The 25251-nt window shown below is 35.7% G+C and overlaps 1 protein-coding gene across 1 annotated transcript in view; it reads right to left on the bottom strand.

The window, feature by feature from the left end:
- CNKSR2 (connector enhancer of kinase suppressor of Ras 2) overlaps positions 1 to 25251 on the bottom strand; it is a 159853-nt gene that overhangs the window by 51314 nt on the left and 83288 nt on the right. Inside the window, 4 exon segments of the mRNA XM_029964754.1 lie at positions 9534 to 9748; positions 11357 to 11446; positions 15214 to 15425; positions 18989 to 19122. Coding sequence (XP_029820614.1) covers positions 9534 to 9748; positions 11357 to 11446; positions 15214 to 15425; positions 18989 to 19122 — 651 coding nt within the window.

Consider the following 25251-nt stretch of genomic DNA (forward strand, 5'->3'; position numbering starts at 1 on the left):
AAATGTTCTGAGCTGAGAGATTTATTAGTGTATAGATCTACATCTCTAGACCATGTAAAATTATATTTTCAGACCATTATATTCTATGCAGTAAGGAATAAATCTAGACTGGCAGAGCTGGACTAGATGACCTTAACAGTGACTCATTTTTACAGAATTCCCCAGCTTTGTCACGGAAAGAAATTATAACAAGCAATTTTTTTTCCTCATGGTCACAATGCATAATAAGGTAATAGAGAAAGTTTAAAACAAAAGTTTTCCACAAAAGACTCCAACTGTGCTTCATGACGGTCCATAAACCAATCTTACCTCATCTCTAGAGCATTTTGTTTTGCTGCAATAATTAACTCTGGATTTTAGTAAAGATCACAGTGTGTATAGAAATAGATGTAAAATCTCCCATATTCAATGCCTTCAAATTTCATTTAGGCAACCACTTCCCCAATAAGAGAAAGTTTACAGTATTAACTACTTCTTTTAAAGAGAAGGAATGCAGATGTGAAAATATTCTCTCATCTCTGAAAGGAATAATATACATTAAGAACAATGCAGATATTATTCCATATAATTAAAAGAACTTAGCACTCCCTCCTGAGGAGATTAAGTATTAATGTTTCACAGAATATATGCTTAAACAGAACTCATATATAAAAGCTGCATATGCACACCTACTCTCTTCACTCTTGAGTTCAAAGGACTGAGAGTCTAGAACTGGCAGAACAGATGTGAGATTATTGAGTCACATTCACAAGATGGTTTTAGCTAAGCAGCAATCATGCAGCAGAAACCATGCCTTAAAACCAAGCAAGTTGCTATCATTTCAGCTATTGCCAAAATATCTGTTTTATTGTTCATCTCCAACTTTTTTGCCATAAGGACAGCCAAGCAGTGCAGCAGGCTGGCTGAGAGCTCATGCAGTCTCCATCTCAGGAGGTTTTTAACATCCAACTGGGTAAAGCCCTGCGAAGCCCTGTCTGACCTCAGAGTTGGTCTTGCTCTGAGCCAAAGACTAGACTACAGACCCTCCTGAGGTCTCTCCCAGCCTGAATTATCCTATTATCATATGCACTCTCTGCTGGTTTCTGAGGCATTTGTATTTTTTCTTCTATAGCAAAATCATTAGATGCCTTTCTCTTGCTGGCATTTTTCCTCCCCTCAGTCCACCATTTTACTTGGAATTATGACAACTGGCTATCCATTCACCTTTTATTGGTCCCATCATTAGCAATAGCAATTCATACCAGGTTTGAATGTGGAGTTTAATACATATCTGAATAGGATTAAGTGATTTAAGTGATTTTTGGACTAGACCGAGGAGGTCTCTCTATTAGTCTATGTTGATTGCACTAGTCCAAAAATAATACAATGCCATCTTCTTTTAGCAAGGAATTTCTATGCTGTTTCTCTCTTGCCTCTTCTATCACAAATGTAGAAGAATTATTTTGAACCACATTTTTACCAAACTCAAATGGAATATCTAAAACTACCCTTAAGCACATCAATCTTATGGCAATCCCAATCATTTCCAAATGTCACAAGTAAGGCATATTTTGCTTATTGGTTAACTGTTTGACCATTTGGTTTGTAGATGAAGTTCTCACACAGATTTTAACAACACAAATACTGTTTTTATCATTTGTTTTATGTTTTTACATAGTAAAGTGCTGTATTCAAATGATGGGAAATATACGGCATTATTTAGGTGATTTCTTTTGAGAGTGAAGAACCACTGACAAAGAGCTGGAACCACTATTCCAACTTAATAATGGGAGAGATGCTGCTCTTCTGTCTGAATCAGAACATGTGCAAATGTGTAGACATTCAAACCTGCCCATGGCCAATTAGGCAACTGTGGCTGTGAGATATGATGGTGTTTCAGACCATGACGGCAACAGGTAAGAATTTTCCATTATGTTTATTACTCATATCCTTCTTCCCCTTACTCGATTTTCAATTGTTCTTTCTAAATGTCTGTAAGAGCAAAAGGCTGTCTATACCTGAACTATACTACATTAGGCTGACGAGAAATCAATACAAGCTCATGATGCCTTCATAGAAAAATTGCACATTCTTCTCTGCATTGCATTATATGAAACATATTACTAGTACTTTTGCCTCTGAATAGACTTAGAATCTTTTAAAAGAACTCCAAATCAGATTATTCTATAAATTCATAAGCCTCTTCAACTCTGTTTCTACTGCAGTGCAGAGTTCCCTCCATTTCCACACTGGTGCATCTAGTGATCAACACAGCTTTATCTCCTCACTACATGCTCACTGATGGGAAAATGAGCAAGGAGCTGAAGCTGTAGAACAGGCCAAAGTGTTCTCCTACATTCCCCTACGGCTATAAAAACTGAGATATGACCAGTGTAACCTGCAGATGAAAGGGATGCTCCAGTCACCTCCAGAGAGGGACGTCACACTGTTTAGATTTTACCAGCCAAACTACTCTGGACCTTCAGAAATATACAAGTACTTGAAGAGAAGCTTGGGCACCACAGCAGTTCAGAGTATTGGACTTTTCTGCTGAGGCATCCAGGTGCCTACTTGGAGTCCAGTCTGAGAGAGTTATTTTGGTAAAATCATGAAAAATGATGGTTTTCTCATTTGTGAAATTTCAACAGCTCATGTGCTACTTTCGGTTAAGGTTTGTGTTTTCTGACTTTTACAGTGGAAGCTAGAGCATGCACCATTATATTTTGACTGTAAAGGCCTAACTTACAACAAAGCAGTAGAGAAACTAGTTTTAAAATGCTTTCTTACTGTGGTATTAGATAGACTGAAATATTTCACAATTATTTCCAAAACTCTATACGATGTTAATTTAATTTCTGGAAAATTATTTGAAATCCAGGGCAGTTTCATAGCTGAGAATATAAAAATGCCAATGTTTTGAACTGTAACAAAAGTATAACTTTTCTACATCAAATACTTCCTATGTTTTCAAGGAGTTTAAAATTTCCTTTGCTGATGATTGATGCATATAAGTCTGTAATCTACCTGCAAGCTTCAGTATAAGTTTAATACTTATATTTAAATGGAGATGAAAGACCATAGCAAAGAAGTAACACTAATTCAAATGTTAAAAAAATTATGAAAATATATATGGAAAATATTTTGCACTGTGCACTTAGGTTAAACTGGACTTTGATATCAACTGCTAGATTTTTATCCTATAACAATTACATGTCTAACTATAGACTATTGTGAAAACAGGGAGGAGAAAAAGAAAAAGGGAGCCTTGTTATTTAAAACTTGTTATTTAAATAGTTGGACTTCAAACATTTTTAAGAAGAAAATGTACCAACTCCATCTGTTGTAATGGTACAATGACATTCTAGATTTCAGACACCTACTTAAAATCTGTGCAATTGATATTTAATTTTTTTCCTACAAACTCTTTTTTTTTAATTTACCAATATCATAACAAAAAAAATTACCAAACAGAAATTCTTTAAATACTATCATGTTTACAATTATAGTAAATTGTTAGTTTTTCAGTGGGGTAATTTTTGCTTGTTTTTTTTCTGTAAATAATTCTCCAGTATATAGTGTTTTTTTAGATGCCATATCTATATAGAAGGTTTTTGCAAAAAATTGATGGGTAGCTTCTGTACAAGTTTATTAGGAAACTAATATGCATATGTTCTGCACTTTCTTAAATGCTAGTTATTGAGTACTAGAATTAAAAGGTTTTAAACTACATGTGTATTCGAGTCAAGTATTTTCATTAAAAATCTGTGCAGTTTATGTTTAAGTACTTCCACTTTTTACTTCCTTTCAGCCGTTCTGCAGAGAGGAACAGGAGAAGAAAGGAAAAATCAACCACTTGACTTAGACTTCCAACTTTTCAAAATCAGGAGTTTTTGGTAAATTCTTCTCTATATTGACAACACCTGAATACGTTGTATTGAACTTTTAAAAAGCATTTTCCCTTATTTTTTCTGGAGGAGTTTGTAGGATGCAAGAAATATCTGGAAACATGCATGATTTAAGTAGAAGCTAATTTATGTAAAAGTTATTATCTCCCCTCCAATTTATCTCATAAGCTAAAAGATGATTTTTGCAATAGGTCCATAAACAAATCTTCTTCACTTACAGCATTCTCAACAAGATCACTGTTGCAACCAACTTAACTTTGCATGCCCAGACTAATGCAGCCCCACCAGCTCTGCTGAGGAAACTCCCCGAGCTGAAGTGGTACAGCAAACTCAGGGGACTGGCAGAGAGAGACAACTGAAATTGTAGCCTTGGTCAAACCCCTCACCTTTGTTGCCTCAACGTCCTTACTGGCAGTGTAGGAAAGTGACTCTCTGTGGGTGCTCAAAGAAGCAAGTACTGCCATTGATCATGTGAGTTAACAATTCCCAGGCTGCATTTCAACCACATGGGCAGTTACACATGCTAAAGAGGAAAAGAATAAGTTTCCCAAATGTGCACTAATTTAATTCAATGTGCAGCACAAAACCTCCAACTGGTAGCTTTTATTGTATTTCTCCTTTATTAAAAGTAAAACTGGAACATTAGAGATAGTGCACGTGTACCTATCTACACATGTAAATTCATCAAAATCCCAAAGGTGCATAACCTTGATTTCTCTTCTCCACTGAACCCCCTGTTTCATATGTAAGAACTTGAAATGTTACATCTTGCTACTAAACTTACCTGATTTTCAAATGCAATTAAAATGACCAAGAAAAGTCCTGTAATTAATTAAACTATTTAAAATTGGCTGGTTATTACAGCAAATTGAGAAGCTGTTATTTTTCTGTCACTTTTCCTATGACAAGCAAGTCATTAGATATTGCTAAATACACATGAACAAGGGAGCATACACTGGAAAAGGCAAAGGGATAATAGGAGGCAGGAAGAGAGAAGAAATAAGGTAAATAATACAAGTTTATTGGCGTAGGTTTCAGCCTATTTTATATAGTAGGGAGTTATACAAGAAAAAGTTATCATACTACTAGATACAATGGGCTATAACCTTTTCTTCATGTAGCAATGCTGTTTCTAGATTAAAGGAAAGTTCTATTGATCCAGTTAGGAGCAGATTATTATTAACCTGATGTGGAACTTCTTTTGACCCATGACACTATTTCTCTCTCCTAAATAACTACAATATTTTCCTTCAACAAAAACACAAAGCACAACACACTAAGGAAATTCCTATATAGAATAAAATAATGAACTTAAGAAACTACAATCATATGGCAGAGCTTTCATCTCTTGTGCCCCAAAGGTTCAAGACAATTTTAACTGTGCTGTTTTCTATCTACGGTAATAGATCACATTGAACACCTGTTTGACACTAGATTAGCAACAGCTCCAACAGTTTACCTTGGCTTAATAAAAACCTTAACACTCTATGTTGGTTTCTTTTGCAATATCAAGGAAGAAAAATAGAATGCATAACCAACAACTTGGCTACAAATCAATATAACGCTGGAAACACTTTCCAGAATGGGGAAAAAAACCCAAAGTAGTGAAGAAAATTTGTATGTGAGGATTCAAAAATACCAAATGTGGATACAAGAGATGTTTACTTCACAGGCACAACACAAATTAGTTTTTCTGCTGCTATGGTCTCAGCCATCACATCAGTTACGTTCAGTGCACACAAGTAAACGCTGTTCAGTTTTCAAGGCCGTCATTGAAATGCACCCTTGACCACATGGTTTTTGATTGCAATGACACGTCAATGACATAAACAAAGCTGTTAAAACCAGTGATTTTATGCAAGTTTAGCATCATGAGAGTTAGAAAAATGCTAGACTGCCACATTCTTGTGATCACTTTAGAATATAAAAATTTGAATCTGCTGGCATTTCACAGAATAACTTTTAGCAAATAAACAGCAACCAGGCACTTCTACATTACCATGGTAATTTTTTAACACCATCCACTTTGTTTACAGCACAAAACCATACCATTTCCGTTGAATTTAATTCAGCAGTGCAGTTTTTTGATCAATGATTTTTCTTTTCTATAGAGCCATGTATAAAAGCAGTAGGAGTTGAAGTCAGCATAATTGTAAAAGCTGCTTTTCTGCAGAAAACCTTCACAGTAAAAAGGTAATCAACCTGCTCACATCAATGGCTGAAAAATTCAAAAGGAAAGAGGCCTGGAATTCTAAGGGGAATTCATCGTTAACCATTGGGAATCATCTTTAGTCCAAAATTATTTATCATTTATATCAAAGGACTCAAAATAGAATGAAAACATCATTGAACAGAGGTAACACAGAATCAAAGACCAGTGAATGACATGAGACCTGAACGCTGAGTGAGCAGCATGGCTTCTATTCCAGGAGGCTCAGAAAAAATCGAAAAGAAAATACAAGAAAACAAAAGAAAACATTAAATGTCCATGTTTTCTATTTCACAGAATATGTATATTAAAAGGATAATTTCAGAAGAACAGTTTTGGTAATTCTGTTCCACAGCAGACCCCATATTCCTGGAGCTTCAATACTCCATGTTATGGACTTGGGAATCACGGTGGCCCGATTTGAGGGTTCAGAGCTCTTACTCTCATATATTTCATACTTAGGGTTGCTTTAGAGACATAGATAATTCAGCAAGCATATCCAAGAAGTCATATGTTTCAACATGACCAACCATACACAATGTTATATACTTAAGAAGAAAAAATGTAAGATATAAATAATTAGATTGGGAACACCAGTTTTGCAAATGAGTGATTTGAAAAAGTGTCACTACAGGAAAAAATAAAACTAAACCCAAGTAATAAACACACACCCGCTCCAAGGCTATGCTTAAAATAGGTAAACAGTCCTTTAAATATTTTAACAGAGAGGTAGTGAACAGAAAGAGAAAGGTTATATTATCTTTCTATCCAGCTCCTGGAAACTGATGTTCTGTTCTGGCATACATACTTTAGGAAGGATTCTTAGGATACTTTAGGATTAAATATAAGGATTTGAAAGAATTATGAGAATGAGGAAAGGATATGAACACACAGTCTCTGATGAAAACCCCAAGATGCTCATTCTGTTTCTTTTAAGCAAGAGAAGGCTAAAAACTTATTTGATTATAACCTGTAAATTCCTATACTGGGAGACAAAATTTGGTAATGCTGTAATAGGGCAGACACTTTTTAGTGATCTTTAAGATGCAATTTGCAAGTTGAGCATAATGTTATGTTTTCATTGTCTTATTTGCTATCTATAGTTTAATAAAATTGTACTGTAAAGAGATATGAGCTCCTTGTGTTTTATCTGTACTTCCCCATTCTTTATCTGCTCACTGCACTGTTTTTTTGAGATTTTAAAAAAGTTCTGTTCGATTTATTACAAAACCTTTGGCTCTGCTCTGTGGCAAAGACATATAGCCCCATGTGCAAACCAGATTAGGGTTTCATAAGCCAGAATGCTTGGATGTCATCACCAGAAAAAGGAAACTGTATTGTACTGCATGATAGCAGCCAACTTCCAGTGATAGCATCAGCAATATTCAGCTACAGAGGGCTGTAAATGCTTTGTGAAGGGCTCCTTCCCATTTCCCCTGGTACAAATCAATGGCCCAAGCTTCCTCTTTCTGTTTACTTCATGCATTTTGCTTCAAAGGCAGCTAGCAGATCAATACTGATTTGTATTCTAACAGACGAATAATCTTTATTTATTTATATAAATGAATAAGCTCCTATTAAATTTTCAAAAAGATGCTGAAGATTTAATGGCATTATAGAGAGAGCCAGCTTTTAATGGTAATGATGCACAAGAAGAATTAGCAGTCACTGGTGGAATTTGTGGTGTTAGCAGTTCAAGTGTTTTGTGGATGGATATCCAAAGTACATGAAAAGTGCTGCTTCTCAATTATAAGTTTTCTGTTGCTCATTAACTTCTACACCAGAATTTTGAAGAATCTTCCAGTTCCTGTGTAAATCATTTATCTTTGTGTATAATTTGGAAATTAAACGTAATAGATAATAGAGGAAACAAGAGCAAAACCAAAGATGGCACCTTAAAAAGAAGTTTTTCTTGCTGCATAGTGTCAAGAATTTATCATATACTAAGAAAAGTCACTGAGAGATGAGAATTCTCTTAAAGCATGGAAAGTGTCGCAAATTGACTACGTTGTTCTTGATAGGGTAGAAAGTCCTTCCTTATACAAATAATTTTTCTATTTTTCTCTGTAAATATTTGATTTCACTCACTCTTGCACTGATTAGATTCCTTCTAGGAAAGACTGCAGACATTATGAAGAGGGCAGTTTGGGGACACTTGCAGTATCCTCAGCTCTGTGTATTAGGGAAAATACATATCAATCTCTCTTTGCAAATGGAAATCTCCCCACTATCAGCTTTCCAACTCAGAAAAAGAGCGTAGAACTAAAGTTGGAAATACGAATGTAAGGAAAAAAAAAAGTTTGTTGTCTTACCTAAATTACTACAGAAAATAAAGAAAGGAAAGAACAATTCTTGAATCTGGAGACCTGATTTAATTAAAGTGCACCACAAGCACTTACTTTTAATGCTAAATGAATATTCGTTGACATTTATCAGACTTACACACTGCAGCATACAGTTTTAGAAGCCAGTGGACCAAGCATTCAGATGGTATCAAAAGATGTAAAGGCTCCATTAGTCTCAATTAATCTACACCAATTATACTGCAAGAATCAGCAGTGATGTTTTACAATATGAGGCCAAGTTGTAAGCTGTCTGAAAGGTTCAGAGAAGCTCAACCCGCTAGTTTTTCAGAGCAGACTTCCTGACAAGCCCACATTGCCATCTCCTTTGGACACTAGGTATCTAAATTACATACTCTTTGTTAATACATGAAGATAATGTCAATTATTTCTATTGTTTTGCTGTACAGTTACTGTGTATGTATTCCTCTACATTGGCATCTTTTACTGAGATCTAAAACATAAATAATTCTATGGGGTGAATATGTTATCATATCTAAAATATATTGTGATCTTCGAACTCCTTTTTTCTGACACATTTAAAAACTAGCAAGTTACTGCAATTTTACTTTTACATCCTATTAATAAGAGTCCCTCCTTTTACATTTATAATTGCATTATTGAGGGCTATTTGTTAAAAACATTTATATTCATAAGGGCTCCCCTTACCTCAAATGAAAACCCAGAGGTTTTCCTGCCAATATCAGGCCTTTCAAGTACCTGTAGTAAAGGGGTTGTCTGACAACACTTAGCATGTTGCAGGGACAGTGATGCTGGAAAGAAGGTTTCTAGGTAGTCTGGAAAGTGCTGCTTCTTCCCTTTCCATCAGTAACAAGTAAGTCAAGGCAGAGATACCACACTGCATTTTAAATATGGTATCTTGTAGATCAAGGAGATAAAACATCAGTGTCCATCCCACATTTTAAAAGCAAAATAAAGAATTCTAAAATACTTCTTTGAGATGTAGTCATTGTCTGAAGAATAGGAATCAGTGCAACAGCAACAGTCCAAGAAAGGTTTCAACACCAGTATAAAACCAAGGCAGCCTCTTACCATGAGCACAGACAAATGGTTTTTGTTAATGTTATTTTTACTCACGTGGTACAAAGCAGTTTCTGGTCCAGGTGTGCCCATGACTTCTTGTCTCAGTGAGTCCATTTGTAAACTAGGCAAAAGTGAGTAGTGACTTGGACTACTACTCTTGTCTCCCTTCTTTTTGGACTTTTTCCCAGTATCCTTTTTGCTATTCCTTTGAAACATGTAGTCTTCTTGACCTATTTTCTCATTGCTCATATAACGAAGCAATGAATTTTCTGTTGAAAGAAAAGTAATGCAAAAGATCATTGTGAACTGTTGTATGCTTGTTAATCCTGCTTCTAAAACATACAGTATTCTTGCTAAGATCTACTGTCAATTTTAATTCTTCAAGACTAATTCATTAACAAAACACATTTGCTTCTTTAGTTCAGATAGAATAAGAAATTAAACTTTTGATAGGGCAAATTCGTGAATCTTACAGTTTTCTGATATACTTGACAATAAAGGGAACAGAACATAAGAGAAACCCTACATCAATAAATTTTTTCTTCGAGTGCTAAAAAAATGAGCAATAATAGACTTATGATAATTTTTTTTGCTATTTTTAGCAGGAGTCCTAATGAATACAAATGTCACTGGTGCCATACACTTAAAAGTAATTTGCTCTGAACACTCATTGGAAATCATTCGCCATATCATACACACTTTCCTGAATACCCTGAAGCATCTACCAGTTTGCAGCTGAGAGACATCCTGACCCAGAAGCAATGTTTGTGAATTTAGGAAACATCAGCAGATTCCCCTCTCACAAAATTGCCTGGTCTTTCTTGCATTAATGTGAACTAGTATGCACAACCTCCTGTGGCAAGAGGTGCCCAGACTGCACGAGAAGCCTGCTCATTTTCTTTTTAACCAGCATTCGTCAGAGACATTTGATCTCTTGGGTCTTGTTTCAGATTAAACAGTGACAAACCTACTTCCTTATTTCATTCCACACAAGACTTTATAAATGTTTATTATATCCTGCCTAAATTCCCCCAACTGATGATGGCCAGCCTATTTAATTGACCCTGGTTTGGAAGTAACTTCAGGTATCTGATTAATTTTTGTTGTCTCCTAAACCTTCTTTAATTCTACTGAATTTTTCTTAAGAGATTAAAGAGGCTGGAACTGCACACATTCACCCTGTAAGCAACAACTGACACAGCAGCATAAGAATTTGTCTAAATCTGTCTTGTATTCTTCTCCTAATAATTCCTAAGTGTTTCCTTTTTTGATCCCTACTGAACATTTAGTTCATATTTTACCAGAAAGATCTATCATTACTGTAACATCTTGTTCCTGGGTGATAGTAACCATCTCAGAGGTCATAATTTTGTATGTGGAGTTATGTATCCAAGCCTCACAACCCAAAATTTGGAAGAACTTAAACCTCTATGATTTTGAGGTGAATCCCATGCTGCTCTAGAATGTTTTCCATCCAAAAAGAACTCAAGAAGGCAGAGAAATATGACATATAAAATTCTCATTTATGCATAAAAAAGATTTAGCAGTAATAATCACACATTTGTCCTCTAGTATTATAAAATTAAGGACACTTCCAAAATGGACAGGATAGTGCAGCTGAATCAATGAAATGCCAATATGAAGCTCAGATAAACTGCCTGGCTTTGCAGTCATGACTTTCTTTTGCCTGGCTAAACAACTTCCTCAATTCTAAAATACGTGCTGCAAAAAATTAGGTATATGTGATAGAGAAAACCCCAAAACAGGTCCACAAAAATATATAGCTAAGCAAGCAGCAAAATGAGGTTGAAATATATAACTTAAAGCAAGATAAAATCCATAATGCCTTGTATAAAAGGTGTGTTCAAATCACTTACCTCTCCTAGTATCTCTTTTTATTTTATTGGGATCTTCATAATCCCCCACCCAGTTATATTCTACTGGCATAGAAATAGGCCTTAGCTTCCCTGGAAAGAGAGAAAAAAATTGAGATCACACACCATAAGGCAGCATTAAACTAACATTCTTTAGAAGAAAGAACAAATTACGTGCTAAGCTGCTATTCTACAGTGTCGGTTATGAAAGAGGATGCAGTGTTGCCCCTGAACAAGAGGTTAAGATAGGAGTTCTGTTTTCTTTAACAGAAAAAAAAGCAGCTAAGTATTTGATGGATTTTTTTTTTTTTAAGTTTAGAAAATAAACCCAGTGTCCTACAAAATCTTCATCGGACTGATGTCTGACACTGACAAACGCAATCAAATTTTCACTGAACAATATCTATTTATTATTCTGGAAGCTCCTGGCACACACATGGGAGAACTGTTTTAAAGCATATGTGAATTGTTGGTAACAGAAATGTGTGCATATCACTAAAGTACCTTCACAAACAGCACATTTACTGGTAGGCTTAAAAGATCCATCAGTGACCGAGTAAGAAAGGAAGTAGAAAACCTCTGCATGTTATTTCTTTTGTAGCATTTCATCCACAGAAAGCAAAATACATTATTATTGCCAAATTCACTTTGACTTTAACCAGTAGAAGACAGAAAAGCTGAAAACTATCCTGTCTTTTAAATTTGATTGTAAGCTGCCAAATTGGTTTAAAACAATGCTGTAAACTATGATTCCTGCTTAAGGATTGCACAAATATAGTTGGAAACCAGTGAAAATGTGCTATGAAACTTAGTGAGGTTACTTGGAGTGGTCTGAATTCTCTAGAAAGTTAAACAAAACACAGAGTAGCATACAGCACAATATCTGTAAGACTGAAAACAAAATGTTTTCCCAACAAGGTCAGCCTCCATTCTTCTTTAAATCAATCTACCAGTCACAAAACCAAAAACTGGGTAAATAATTTGATTTTAAAAGTAGTAAAGTTACAAGCAGAAACTTCAGAAGTCTTGAAAATTGTTTTAGTAGAGAACCCCTACATAAAGGTCTTATTCCACATTTTTGAGGTTAAACCCACGATACATCGAAAAAGAAAGACCTGTTTATAATGAAAACAAATATTCAAATGTTTATCTCCCTACAGATGTATTGTGTCCATGGAAAACATGCCAATACCATTCAGGCAGCATAATGGTAAAAGTTTTTATTATCTTTTTTAAAAAAAATTGACAAAAAAGCTGTATGTAAAAACCACAGGATCAGGTCACAAATACATCACTGTTCAGGAATATAATGTATATTTTAAACTTTTTATTTATCATTCATTTTACTATTTATGGACACATATTTAAGTCTGATTGAAGCCAATGAGATTTAGCACACACAGTTATGAAGTAATTTCCTGAGTAGGGATATATTCAGCTTATGTTTACTTGATCAGAAGTAGCTTTGAAGAGTTTCTTTTTCTAGAAATAAAACTTTATTTTCTTTTCTTTATTTTCTTGATAGATACTGCACACTTAACAAAATACAAAAGCTACAAAATTATGTAGAGTCTGATGGTTATCAAAAGTAACATAACAAATTTTATACAAAACCTTCACCTGATTTTGTATCTGGCATTAAAACTGCGATGATCAAATTTGTTTCTTTCCTAAAGTTTCATTTACCTGTTACCTCTCCTAGTCACCCTCTTTAACTCCCATGAATTCCCTAAATCTCTTTTCCCTGCTGACTACACTCAGGAAATTTCTTCCTTGGGATATGAACAGAAGCTTTCCAAGGCCAACTAGCAAATTTATACAAAGCCAGTAAGAGCATAAAAGAGAAGTCTCTTTGTTAACATTGTCAAAAAAAGTCGAAATATTCCAAAAAAGAAATTATAGAGGGCCTTATTAACCTCTCATGAAAGAGGACTGAGAAGTTATTTTTTAAAAAAAATTGACACCATCACATAACTAATGATCAGTACATCTTAAAAACAATTTCGCTAGGCCTTGGAACTCTCTTTGACCTTCTTTAATGGATCACCATAAGCCAGAAGAGAGTTATTGCCATTTTCCGGATTTCTGTGAAAACCTAAGGTCATGCCTAACCACAAACCTTATGATAACAAATGCCATATGTGGGAAACTTTAGAATTTAATGCTGAAATGTTTTTAGAATATTTTTAGAAAACACATTTAAATGAAATAGACTTGATGGTGTGAATTCATTAAAAAAGAAGTGAGATCAAACATGAAAAGCTGTATAACAAATGTGTTAAATAATGATTGACTTTCAGTGCAGTCTTTGATCCATGTCTTTATAACCCTTTCTGCTAACAGAAAAAAAGGCTAAAAAAGCAATCCTATAACAAAATAATAGATTTAAAAGTCCTTGAAGAAGAAATGCGGGTTTTTTTCACTTTCAACCACCAGTATTAAAATTTAATGTCTGGAACAGAGAGTACATCTCTGGTAATGGAACTGACTGTATTCACCAATTGTATTATCTGAAATACTGGAGCAATAAAATTGATACATTCATTTCAAAAACTCAGTAGTTATTTTGCACACAATGGGCATTGTTAGGAAACACCTGAAAACACTTTGAAATCAAAAGGATACTGAAGATTTTGCAGCAGGATCATGTAGTTGTGTAGAAAAGGTGCATTTTATGAAAATGCAACCTTTAATGTTGTGCAAGCACATTGCTCCAGGTCCTGAGGATACTTTACACAGCTCAAGCTCAATTTATATCAAGGTTCCCAGGTGATTTTGAAGCTTGGCTGCATGATGTACTAAATCTATGCTTCCTCATAAGTTACATCAATTTTCTTCACAAAGCTACATGATGACAGGATTACTATAACAACTCCAAAATACAGCTTGTGCTCAGTTTAAAAATTGAGGAAACATAGCAAGTAGGGTGAAAAAATATTCAAGTGTGTGCTCAGCTAACACCATAGCAGTGAAAATACTTTTTTTTAAACATGATATTTCCTCTTCATTTTCTTCTATAGCCTAATAACTCCATGCCTGTCCAATTTTTTACTTGGCAAAAAAACCCCCAATTCTCCCAGTCCAAAGCTGAAACAAGTTACAATAGGTAAGGGAAGAGTTCCAACAGGTTCAAAGGGAAAATAACTGGGAGTACAAGGGTTTGAGCATTGAAACTCTCACCAGAAATTGTTTCTGAATTTTCATCCCAAATAAGCCAAAAATCCAAGATGTGGAAGTAGCATGAATACATGTGCATGTTTACATGCAAAATTCTTCCTTAAACAACCTATAATCTCAAATAAAGAGGAATTGCTATATATAATTATCATCACTTCCCATATAGGAAGTTACAGGACTAAAGAAAAATTAAAAAGTTTTAGAGAGCAGTGCAGCATGAAAGCAGCATGTCATCTCTTGGTAAACCTGAAGTGGTTGTGATCATTATTATATCTGGGAAAATATTTCCAACAATGAATTACTAAACTTATACAAGCCTTGCTGTTATACCGAGAGAACAATTTCATCCTGTATTTTTAGTAAAAAAATATGGGCTTCTGCTAGTTGCTTTTTTCTATAAAATGATACTGAAACATAATCTGGAAAATTAAGTTGATAACAAAATTATATAATTTATATTCAGAAAAACCATTGATATAAAACTGGACTTGCTCTCCCTAACATTAAGCATTTTTTTTTCCCTTAGAATAAAGCCCTTAGATTGAAATTGGACTAAAGTACTATAGAATTTTTAGCAAAATCAATGGCTGCCAGAAATATTTTCATGGTTAAAAACAAAAGCAGATGCACAAAAATCCTAAAATCAATGAAAGGTGATTATCTTTATTAGATCAATGCCATACCATATGTCGGTGTGCTCTCTCTCCTTCCAGGACCACTTGTTCTTCCTTTCTCATATTCATAGCAGTATAAAACTGCATCTTCTTCAACCACATTAAAGCGTTTCCGATACTCCTGGTCAAGAAATGAGTTTGGAGATTCGGATCCGGTATGAACCGGTTTGCCCACTATATGTCTGCCAACATCATCACAGGGGAGATTTCCCTTTTCATCCCTTTATTAAAAAGACAGGGTTTTAGTATATTGAGATAAAACATTGATGTTTTTAAACTGCAAATATTTCAATAAACATGGGCCTATATCAGTATTTCATGCATCAAAACAGATGATGACATCCACCCACATCAGGATCACACCTCATATATGCATATGTATGCCTGTATATGCCAGTTACCTCACACATCTCTGCTTATTCAATTCTTTTACAGACTTATTCATCTCATTGGTTTATCTTGAAAAGAATTATAGGAAATAAAATTGATGTGCAGCTACTCTTTTTTATTTCTTGTTATTTTTGCCCTTGTGATTTAGGGCAGAGGAATAATGTTTACCTTACTTTTCCAGATTTGCATTTTTAAATACATCATATAGTTTTAAGACATGGCTATATGGAGCACCAGCAAACTCAATCTGATTCCTTACAAATTAACCTCAGATCAAGAAGAACCACGTGCAGATGATGTACAGACATCTGACAGTCTTGCACAATCCATCCAGGTCTAGAAGTTGTACAGGTACATCCATGCAGTACCAAATATGGTGTGTAACACCTGCTCATAAGCTGCTATCCCAGGACAGTGCTCACTTTGGAGTTTGTGTCAGATCCTCAAGATAATAATTTTTGCTTTCCTGCACCCCTGCCCCACATCAACCAAGAGAGCAAGTTGTACTGGGTTAGGAGTCCTCTCTTGAACTAGGTGAACCAGGGCTCATTTAGTAAACCTGCTGGTAGAATTGTGCCTGGAGAGGGTTGCAAAAGACCTAATCAGACAGTTATTCCTGGGCAGCCAAATGCATGGGAGACATTCAAGAGAGAAGCTGGGGCCATATGCCTTTTGCTGGAGTCCTTCTGTCCCTGCTTTGGCAGGTTGCTTTCCCAGAGCAGGGTTGGTGTTGGCTCAGTGAGGGTGGATGGTGCAGCCTCAGCAGGGCTGTGGAGTCACCTCTGATCACAGAAAGACTTTCTGTGCTGACAGTGCAGGAGGACTCCAGCACTGGAGTAACACAATGGAGACTGATACAAAACAGCCAGATGCTAATCAGTGCTGCAACCCTCATCAGGGGCTGGCATGAGGAAAGCAGCGCAGCCCGAGCTGGAGGGATCTTTACTGTGAGCACGGAGTTAAGTGCAGAGTCACCAGGCAAACACCCTTTGCCACAGCCCTCTGGAGATGAAGGCTGCAGTTCTCATCCCCAAAGGCATTTCACAAATTTGAGCAGGCACTGACTTACAACCAACACTTCTAAGCAACTACCACATGGAAATTGCTGGTCCCTTTTTGTCATGCCATCCGGGTGCAGTTTATGTCAGCAGTTGTGCTGTCTGTGGGTATCATCACTAAGGTGGTCTGGTTTTGGATTTTACAATTTCTGTAAAAATGTCAAGTCTTTTACTCTATTCCAGTAAGAAAAGGAGGGCTTGTTTGTTTTGTTTTTTTCTTTTGGAATGGCAACAACAAACTGAGAAACACATGCTGAACAGTTTGATAATACCCGAAACAAAGACATGATTTAATATAGTTAATCATGGACAAAAAACCTGATGTAATGCAAAAACAAATTATGCAGAAACACTGTACACTATGTGACAGGTGAAATAAAGTATAGTCCATTAGGATTACGGCGATAAAAAAATTCAAATGTACAAAGCTTAATCTCTCCATAAGATTACAGCTTGTGCTAATATGTATTATAAGATTTAATAGGAATTGGTCCAAACTACTGCATTATCATAATGATTTCAGAGATGTTATTAATAAATAATGAAAATACATTTTGAAGATCTCAATTTCTATAGCAGAACTCAAAAACTGATGAGTACTGAATGATCACTAAAAATACTTCAATAAAGAGGATGCATTTCTTATCAAATAAAAGTATTTTTGTGATGGTAAACATGATCAGAAGCATTACAAAGGCACTACTTCTTTTAAGATGGTATAGTTTCAGAAGCAACAAGTCTTCACCATATAGCTACTGCATTCAAAAAGAAATAAACCTAAGACTGTGTTCTGGGGGCTTTTTTCCCCAGCTTTTTTGTTAATGGATTAGAATTAAATACTTGGTTCTTTACCCTCAATTTTCTGAAAACCATGTCTTTAAAACATTTACATAAGCATAATAAAATATTATTATGAGGGAGATAAAATATAAATTCAATTTCTGTAAACAATTCAAATGCCATGACTGACTGTGTTTTTATTTAATTAAAAGACAAAAAAATAGTGAATGCATTATGTTTGTCTATCTCACTCTAAGACAAACATTAAACTAATTACATCAGCAAGTTCAACTGTGTTATACATGTCACATTTGAAATAAAATGGCCTTTTTTTTTCCCCCAAGAAATAGTAACCAAGCCAGGTACAGATGAGGCAGGGATGAGGAAGGAACATGGGACACAAGGCTTCACTAAAGGCTTGTGACGTCACCATGAAGTGCAAAGTCACTCTTTTGCCCTGGAAGGTTTTTCATATCTCTGAAGAGTAAGAATTTATCATAGAATCACAAATTTTGCTCCCCACTAAGCAATTTAATATGCCTTATACCTCACTCTTGGATGACTCCCTGGAAAATCTTGCCAGTATCAGGTCATACCTCTCACTAATTGGCTAGAAGAGTTACTGATAGGAAAGTCTAAGAAAAACTCAGCTACGAGAAACTCGGGTACAAGAAAGGACATGCTGCCCTTACAGACTTCCCAAGAACTAAAAGACTAAACTAATAGACTAACTAAAAGAAAAGCAAGAAGTAAGTTAAAAATACATTGACCAGACATGTGATAGCCTCTGTGTAAGAATACAGAAGCTTTAAAAATTCTGATTCCTCTTAAATACATTCCTAGACTTTTGGGTAGCTACTTCTGTATTATTTGTAGACCATAATTCTCTCAAAATTTTAGGAAAGCAGCATCTGTGTACATTATACAATTACACTGCATCATTTGAGGTCACGTAAAGGTAGGTTGATGAATCTGCAAGAAAGATCTGCTGCTTTTCTGGCTCAGAAAGCCCAGAGACCCGGAAGAGATGACAATGCCTGTTCCAGGTGGCAGGTCAGAGTAGCAGGTACATTTACAGGGAACAGCACAGTCACTGCACAATCTAGCAGAGTGGCCACACCAAAACACAGTCCTGAAATTTGCTGTAATGCTATCTAATCAAATATATCTAAAAAAGAAAACATTATGGCAGGACTAATAATTTCTGTTGTTGAAGTTGAAAGATACGAACTTCTTTTCTGGTTGCAGATTCAGGGTCTCAGGCAACTTTTGCTCTTCTGAAAGAGGACAAGACTGTTACAGTCAATTGATTACCCCATATTTGATAAAATAGGGTACTAAGCCCTCTTTTCTAAAGGTTACTGTTGGTTTTGCAGACAATACATTGATTCAGAACATTGTGGGTCTGATTCAACATATCTACCCTTAATAATCAGTTCACCTGCAAAATACAGCCTATTCTGCAGGGCAGGCTGATAAATGGGTAGGAATGAAATGGTCAGTTACCTCAAAAATATCTTTTACATTGAATTGTACCCTGAAATGATATTTTTTACCTTGGAACATAAGGTTCTGTGGGAGGAGGGGGTATGTAGAGATCCTGAAGGGCAGAGCTGTCTCTTTTTGTAGGTGTGCTGATAGTACTGGATGGTGTAGCAACACTGCTTGTAGGACTTCTAGGAATAAGAGGCTGGTTCAAAAGAGAAAGAGAAATAATCAAGATTATCCTTAAATATTGTACATTTTTATTTGAAAAAGCCATAAACAGACTATAGTTCAGAAAGCTAAAGAAATAGTTTTGTGTGCTCTTAAACTGACTAAAAAACACTCATGCTAAGGAGACAGATCTATGAATGCTTATGCATTGTGCTTATAAAATTGACTCCTCTGATTACATCTTTTTCCCTTCAGCATAGCAAGATTATTGCCAATGCTCATAAAAATGGTGATCAGTAGAGCTACTGCTGAAATCGTAACGAGTAAATAACATACAGAATCCAGTTAATTCCTTAATTAAACTAACATTGTAAAGAAAAAGTCTACTTTACAGTAAAAGGTGCGTAAGTAGGCATTAAATTAAATGTCAAGTCCCCCCATCTGTTCTACAGCTTAAGAATTAACTGTAAAAGCTTCAGTTTATGCCTGCAGATGCTGTTAAATCAGGTACTGCATCCTCAGAACACACAGAATCAATGGGAGATTATTATTCATTATTCCCCTGGGCATTCTCCTCACAAAATAACATTTAGTCACAGGTAAATAAATTGTACCCTCCTTGCAGAATAATCATGCATTCTAGCTATCATTCCAGTCCAAACAGGATCATTCCTTAATCACATCTCTCCCTCTATCTCATGAATTAGGCACACCTTTTTCTTCCTTAGTTTAACTAACTTTATTAAATCACTGTAGGGCTGAAAATTATAGCAAGATTTTCTAACAGTCTCTACATAGATACAGAAAAATTAAATGAGAAGAAAACTTTGTTTGCTGCAGTCTACTTAGTAACATGTCTACCTAATAAGGAAAGCCTTATGTGGCTTGGTTTGTAAGATACCTAAACTCAAGCAAAAGCAAAAGCAAAACAGCAAAACAGCAAGTACAAGAGTATTGTTGTATACCTTAAAATTAATCTAATATTAAAAAATGCTGAGTTTTGCTTAGAAAGAGTTTTTTCCTGCTATATTTTTGGAATTTAACTCCTTGAAAAAAGAAGTGCTGGGATTGAAGAGTGTTCACTATACCTCTAATTTCTGACCTTAGTAACTACTGGAGAATACAAACATTTCATGTTGTATTGACGGCAGAGAAGCTCTAAATGTTGACTGAATGGGTGCATAGAAAGATCCTTCTGCCAGTACTATTAACAATACTTCATAACAGACCAAAAGGGCGTTCCTGTGCAGAATAACCAATTCTCATTTTCTAGATACTAATCTTGACACCATAGTATTATGCCTATAGTGCAGAATCCCCCAAAAGTTTAACAGCAGAAACTTCCTCAAAATGTTGGCCTTTCATAAACTAGCCATAAGCCATTCAAGCTTATGCTTATCAAGTGAAGTCCCCACCATTGTGTTACTTTTTTAAAATCTGTACATAGGAACAATGAATATCACTTAGGAAACCCCACGCTTTAGCCAGTTGCTTTAGGAAGAGCTGTGTTAGATGTTATTTATCTCAAATATAATAAAATGTATGCTTAAAATTGACTTATTAAAACTTTGAAAGTCCATCTTTAAAGCAACAGCTACAAACTGACAAAAGTTTTCTCTTTTTGAATGTTCAAAAACTGCATCCTATAAACAATGATACTGCTTAATTCTTTCCTTGCTCATTAGAGTTAATGTGAGTGTTCTATAGCCAGGCCAAGGAAAGACTACCAGTATTTACAGGAAGAGAGAAAGAAAGACACACACACAAAATCAGACAGGTAAAAGACTTTACAACCACTAAAAACAAGACAAAAGTCTGCAAAAGTAAGAATAAAGCTGGTGGTAAAACAGGGTAAAAAACCCCCAAACCCAACCCATAAAAAACACCCTGAACCCCCCCTTCCCCCCCAACTTTCAGAGAAACAAAACCCTTATCTTTTAATTTTCATCTGTGACAACGTAGCCATAGATGTTTTTGAACCACTCACTAATACAACACTGGTTATTTCCTTTTTGATACCTTGCACTTCTATGACAAGCACACCTTGTTGAGTAGCTTGTCGAATTAATTTTCATTGTAAACCAACAGAATTTTGCAACTTAGATACTGTTTACACTTGTTAAGCCCAAGCTGTTTGCTCATGGCTTATACCAGCAGGAGCACTTGGAGGAAGACAGCCTGGGTAGGGGTTTGCTGTTCTCTAATTACAGGAGGAAGACAATCCTTTACTTTACCTGCGTGAATAGGTAGATAAGAGGAAAGGGAGCCCCAGAAACTAGACTGGTGGCACTCAATATGAGTTTATGTCATGTAAGGAAAGTCATGCTCAAGCAGAAGAGTAATCTGGATGTACAAGGGGTTGATGCGCCTGTGGCAGTCCTGACAAGCTGCCAGAGGGCTAGAGGACACAGGTAAAGAATTTCCCTTATGTTACAGCCTGGAATACCTGGCTGCAATTATTTAAATACTACTGATACTGAGTTAATTTCTGAAAAAAAAAAAAAAAAAATTTGCTAAAGTCTGAGGATTCTTTTTGGTGTAATACACAGCCCCAACATACAGCTCAGTTTGTCCTCCAGACAATTTGCTGGTTGATGCTGGAAATTAGTTCAGGTTTGTAAATCTTTGAAAAATGCCTATTTTAGTTTATTTTTTTGGCACAGGAAAGTAGTTAAAACAGTGAATGCAATAGGAAGAAATGGTATTCAGTCTAACACAGAAAACCACAAGCTATCTAGTTTACTGAAGGTAACTGTTCCCATGTCAGACACTTTCAGAGGTGAAAATACAGTGTAATTGGTGAAAGTCTGAGTGGATGTGGTACCTCACAGGATGGCAAGGTGGGTACATCTTCCCAAGGCACCTGGAGCTCCCAAGGGTATAGAAATTGTAATACAATCTAGTACAAGTGGAAGCACAATCCTGTAGGATTGTCTCAAAACATTCTCGTATCTTTTCCAAATTTCTTTTGTATTGCCAAACTCAACTGTCTGCTTATTTCCACAGAAACAGAAAAGTTGTTTAATTAGAAGAAAAAGGGAAATCCAAATTTAAAAATTGCTCACCACTTTTAAAATAAAAAAGTAGTTATCAAGACTTCGCCAGTAAAGCAACAGCTCAGTAAGAATTTCTACATGGTAAAAGCATTTAAATGGTCTCTCCTGGTAGTAGCTCAACACACTGAGAGCACTGTTGTACCTACCACCTTGTGCTGTAGGAGTTCAGCTTTTGTTTTTATAAGGAATTAAAAGTCTTTAGACCCCCTTGATTGAAAAGAAAGCCTTCAGACCATGGCCTGTGTGTATGGTGCATCTACCTCACATTTTGCATTGAAATTTAGAGACCTCAACTGTTCAAGTCAAGTCAATCTGGTCATCTGCAAGTAAATCAGCTCATGTAGCTCTCCAGTTCAATGGCAGCCACTCAGTGAACCATATGCAGCACATTGAACAGGAAAACCACATGGAACTCCAGTCAAGTATTTCTCAAGTGGATGCATTGGAGATCAGTGATATCCCTGAGTTAATTAACTTCCAAGGAGTAGAGATTTTCCTGCTGCAGTTCCTTTTGGCAGGCTGGTCAGGGCAAAGGGGATTGCTGATACAGCAATAAAACTAAAAAGTTTTCAAGTCCAAAGAGTTAAATACTTGACCCATGGGAATAGCCTGGCAGGAAAAGTTTAGAATTTACATATTAAAATTTGGAGTAACCTAAAAAATGTTCCACAAATGACCCTGCATCAATGTTAACCCACAATGACAGACACAAAATCCATATTTCAATACATTTTGGAGTACTATTTCTTAAACGTTTTGAATGCACCATCCTCCTTCCGGATCATTAGTCTGCATGGAGCCTTTCCCTAACAGTCAGTTGGCCAGGGAAGAGGTAACCAACCATCTTTACTTACAGCACATCAGTTTCTCTAATGCAGGGACATAGGAGGTCCCTGTAAGTACTGACTGATAGCACACAGACATCCAAGTCCCCTCTCCCCTCGCAGCTGTTCTGTCCCTGGTTAGCTCTGCCATGCACTCCCCACCTCCCTCTTGCTACTGGGACCTATTGCTGCTTTTCCCATCCCCAATCCTGAAGGAACTGAGAGGGTGTCCCCAGTGAGTCAGCATAATATTTTTGCTTTTTCTCTCTAAACAATGAATGTAATTAATATTTAATATACACTATCTAAAATTCTTTTAATGTTTTTAAAACTCTTTGAACCTTTCATTAACTCCCTTGGAACCAGCAATATATAGTTTGAGAAACATTGCTCCAGAAAAAAGGCATACAACTTTTCCAAATACAAGTAAAACCAATACAAAATTTTAAATTCTATTATCTTTATACAGTATTTGCATCAGTAAATAGATTTTACTGCCAATATATTTTTCATATTGGATCAAGGTTATGACAATTCATTGAACAAAAATATTTCCAACAAAATAAACTTTTTATAAGAACAACCATGATGTGAAGTAATGCAATACTGTAACTAATTCAGTCGGAATCCATTTTAACAGTGTTGCAAAGAATGCCCAGTTCCCATGTAGCTGAAAGACAAACAAGTAACTTAAAAGCAAACAAGTAAATATTTTATTCAAATTTAATGATTAAAAAGTGTAGGATCATTAATTCTAATCATAAATGATGATGATAGCATTGTCTCTAGATGAATGAAGGAGGCAATATAATCAAGTAAGGAAATACACTAAATATTTCAAACAAATACTTTCCATACTTTCAAACAAAGGAGTGTTGTTATTGGTGCTGTTGCTTCTTAAGAGGCTGAAAAGCTGGATATACCATAGTGGAAATATGATGCATATATAATCCAAAAAAACCTGCTAAAAAAACTACAGATACTGAGTTGCTGGTGATTTTGTAATGGTACAATTTAATCAAATACAAAACAGTACAGTGAACTATTTGGATATACAAAAGGTGACATTTAAATAGGCTTGGTGAAGGAGGGGTCAGAAGGTTTTTTTTCCCAGTCAATACACAAGATGTGGTTGGCAGCTTGACCTGCCCCAATCTCATTGAGATGAGGAAGAGCCTTTTTGGTGGGTGTAGTCCAAATTAACCACAGCATGGCACATGTTGTTCTAGCACTCCTTTGCTGTATTATAAAGAAAATGGATGAAGAGTCTTCCACACTGTAGTAAAGTCCACTTTCTTTTTGACTAATTAACAAAGCATTTTCCAGAAGGCAGAGGACTTTGCAGTTAGGTTCTTGCCAGAATGATGATAGCGACTCACATAAAATTCCATATGCTCCGAGAATCTTCTCTGTTGAGCTTTCCACCCTTGTTCAAGCAGCACTTCAGGGAGCCTCCCTTTGAAACCTCCCCAGAATAACACAAAGTGGAAAGGAGAAATAAAACAGACAATCTAGAGTAGAGAACATTTATTTAAGTTAGGTTTTGAACCAGACAAAAATTTGGAGAGTTCAAAGATAAAGTCACCTCTATGTAAAGTAAGAAAAATAAAAAAAAATTAAAGGTTAAAGTTAATTGGTTTGTTCACCACATTCAGCCCAGTCAGAAATACTGAAATATCATTCTGGGTTCTCACACAACTGCTCAGAGTATTAAGAAAAGTAACTGAAAGGCAAATTTAGTAAGGTTTGTCTTGCAGGCATAACATCTTAAAATTCATGGTACAATACCATATTAATGAATACATTCAATTGCAAAAGGCAACCACTAAATTCCCCAAGGCCACAGCTGCCTTATTCAAATATTATAAAAGCAGTAGCGACAAACGCAGGCTGAAAAATCCCTTGACTTCACAAATTTGGATATGATTCCAAATGTATCATGAGAGAACCTTGATTATCAGTTAGAGGTTGGATACTGATAGATATTAAAACAGACAATCAACTGACTGAAAAGAGAAAAAAAACCCAACCAAACAGCATTTTCTTTAATCAGGACACAAGAGGGGGTAAAAGAAAAAAAAAGTTTTTTATTTCTGTAGTGATTGACCCTAGAGCTGGAATTAATGCCCTTATAAATACAAACTTATTATGTAATGATGCATGGTATAGCCATAGGCTAATTGTATTATTTGACTGTACATAAAGCCATTCAATATCAGTTTCAGGACTGCTACACAAGATGTATAATTCTTCTTCTTTCTTTTCCCTAATCTTTCATATTTA

The sequence above is a fragment of the Manacus vitellinus genome, unplaced genomic scaffold, assembly GCF_001715985.3.
Source record: "Manacus vitellinus isolate BGI_N305 unplaced genomic scaffold, ASM171598v3 scaffold_7_pilon, whole genome shotgun sequence".
NCBI classification, from domain to species: domain Eukaryota; kingdom Metazoa; phylum Chordata; class Aves; order Passeriformes; family Pipridae; genus Manacus; species Manacus vitellinus.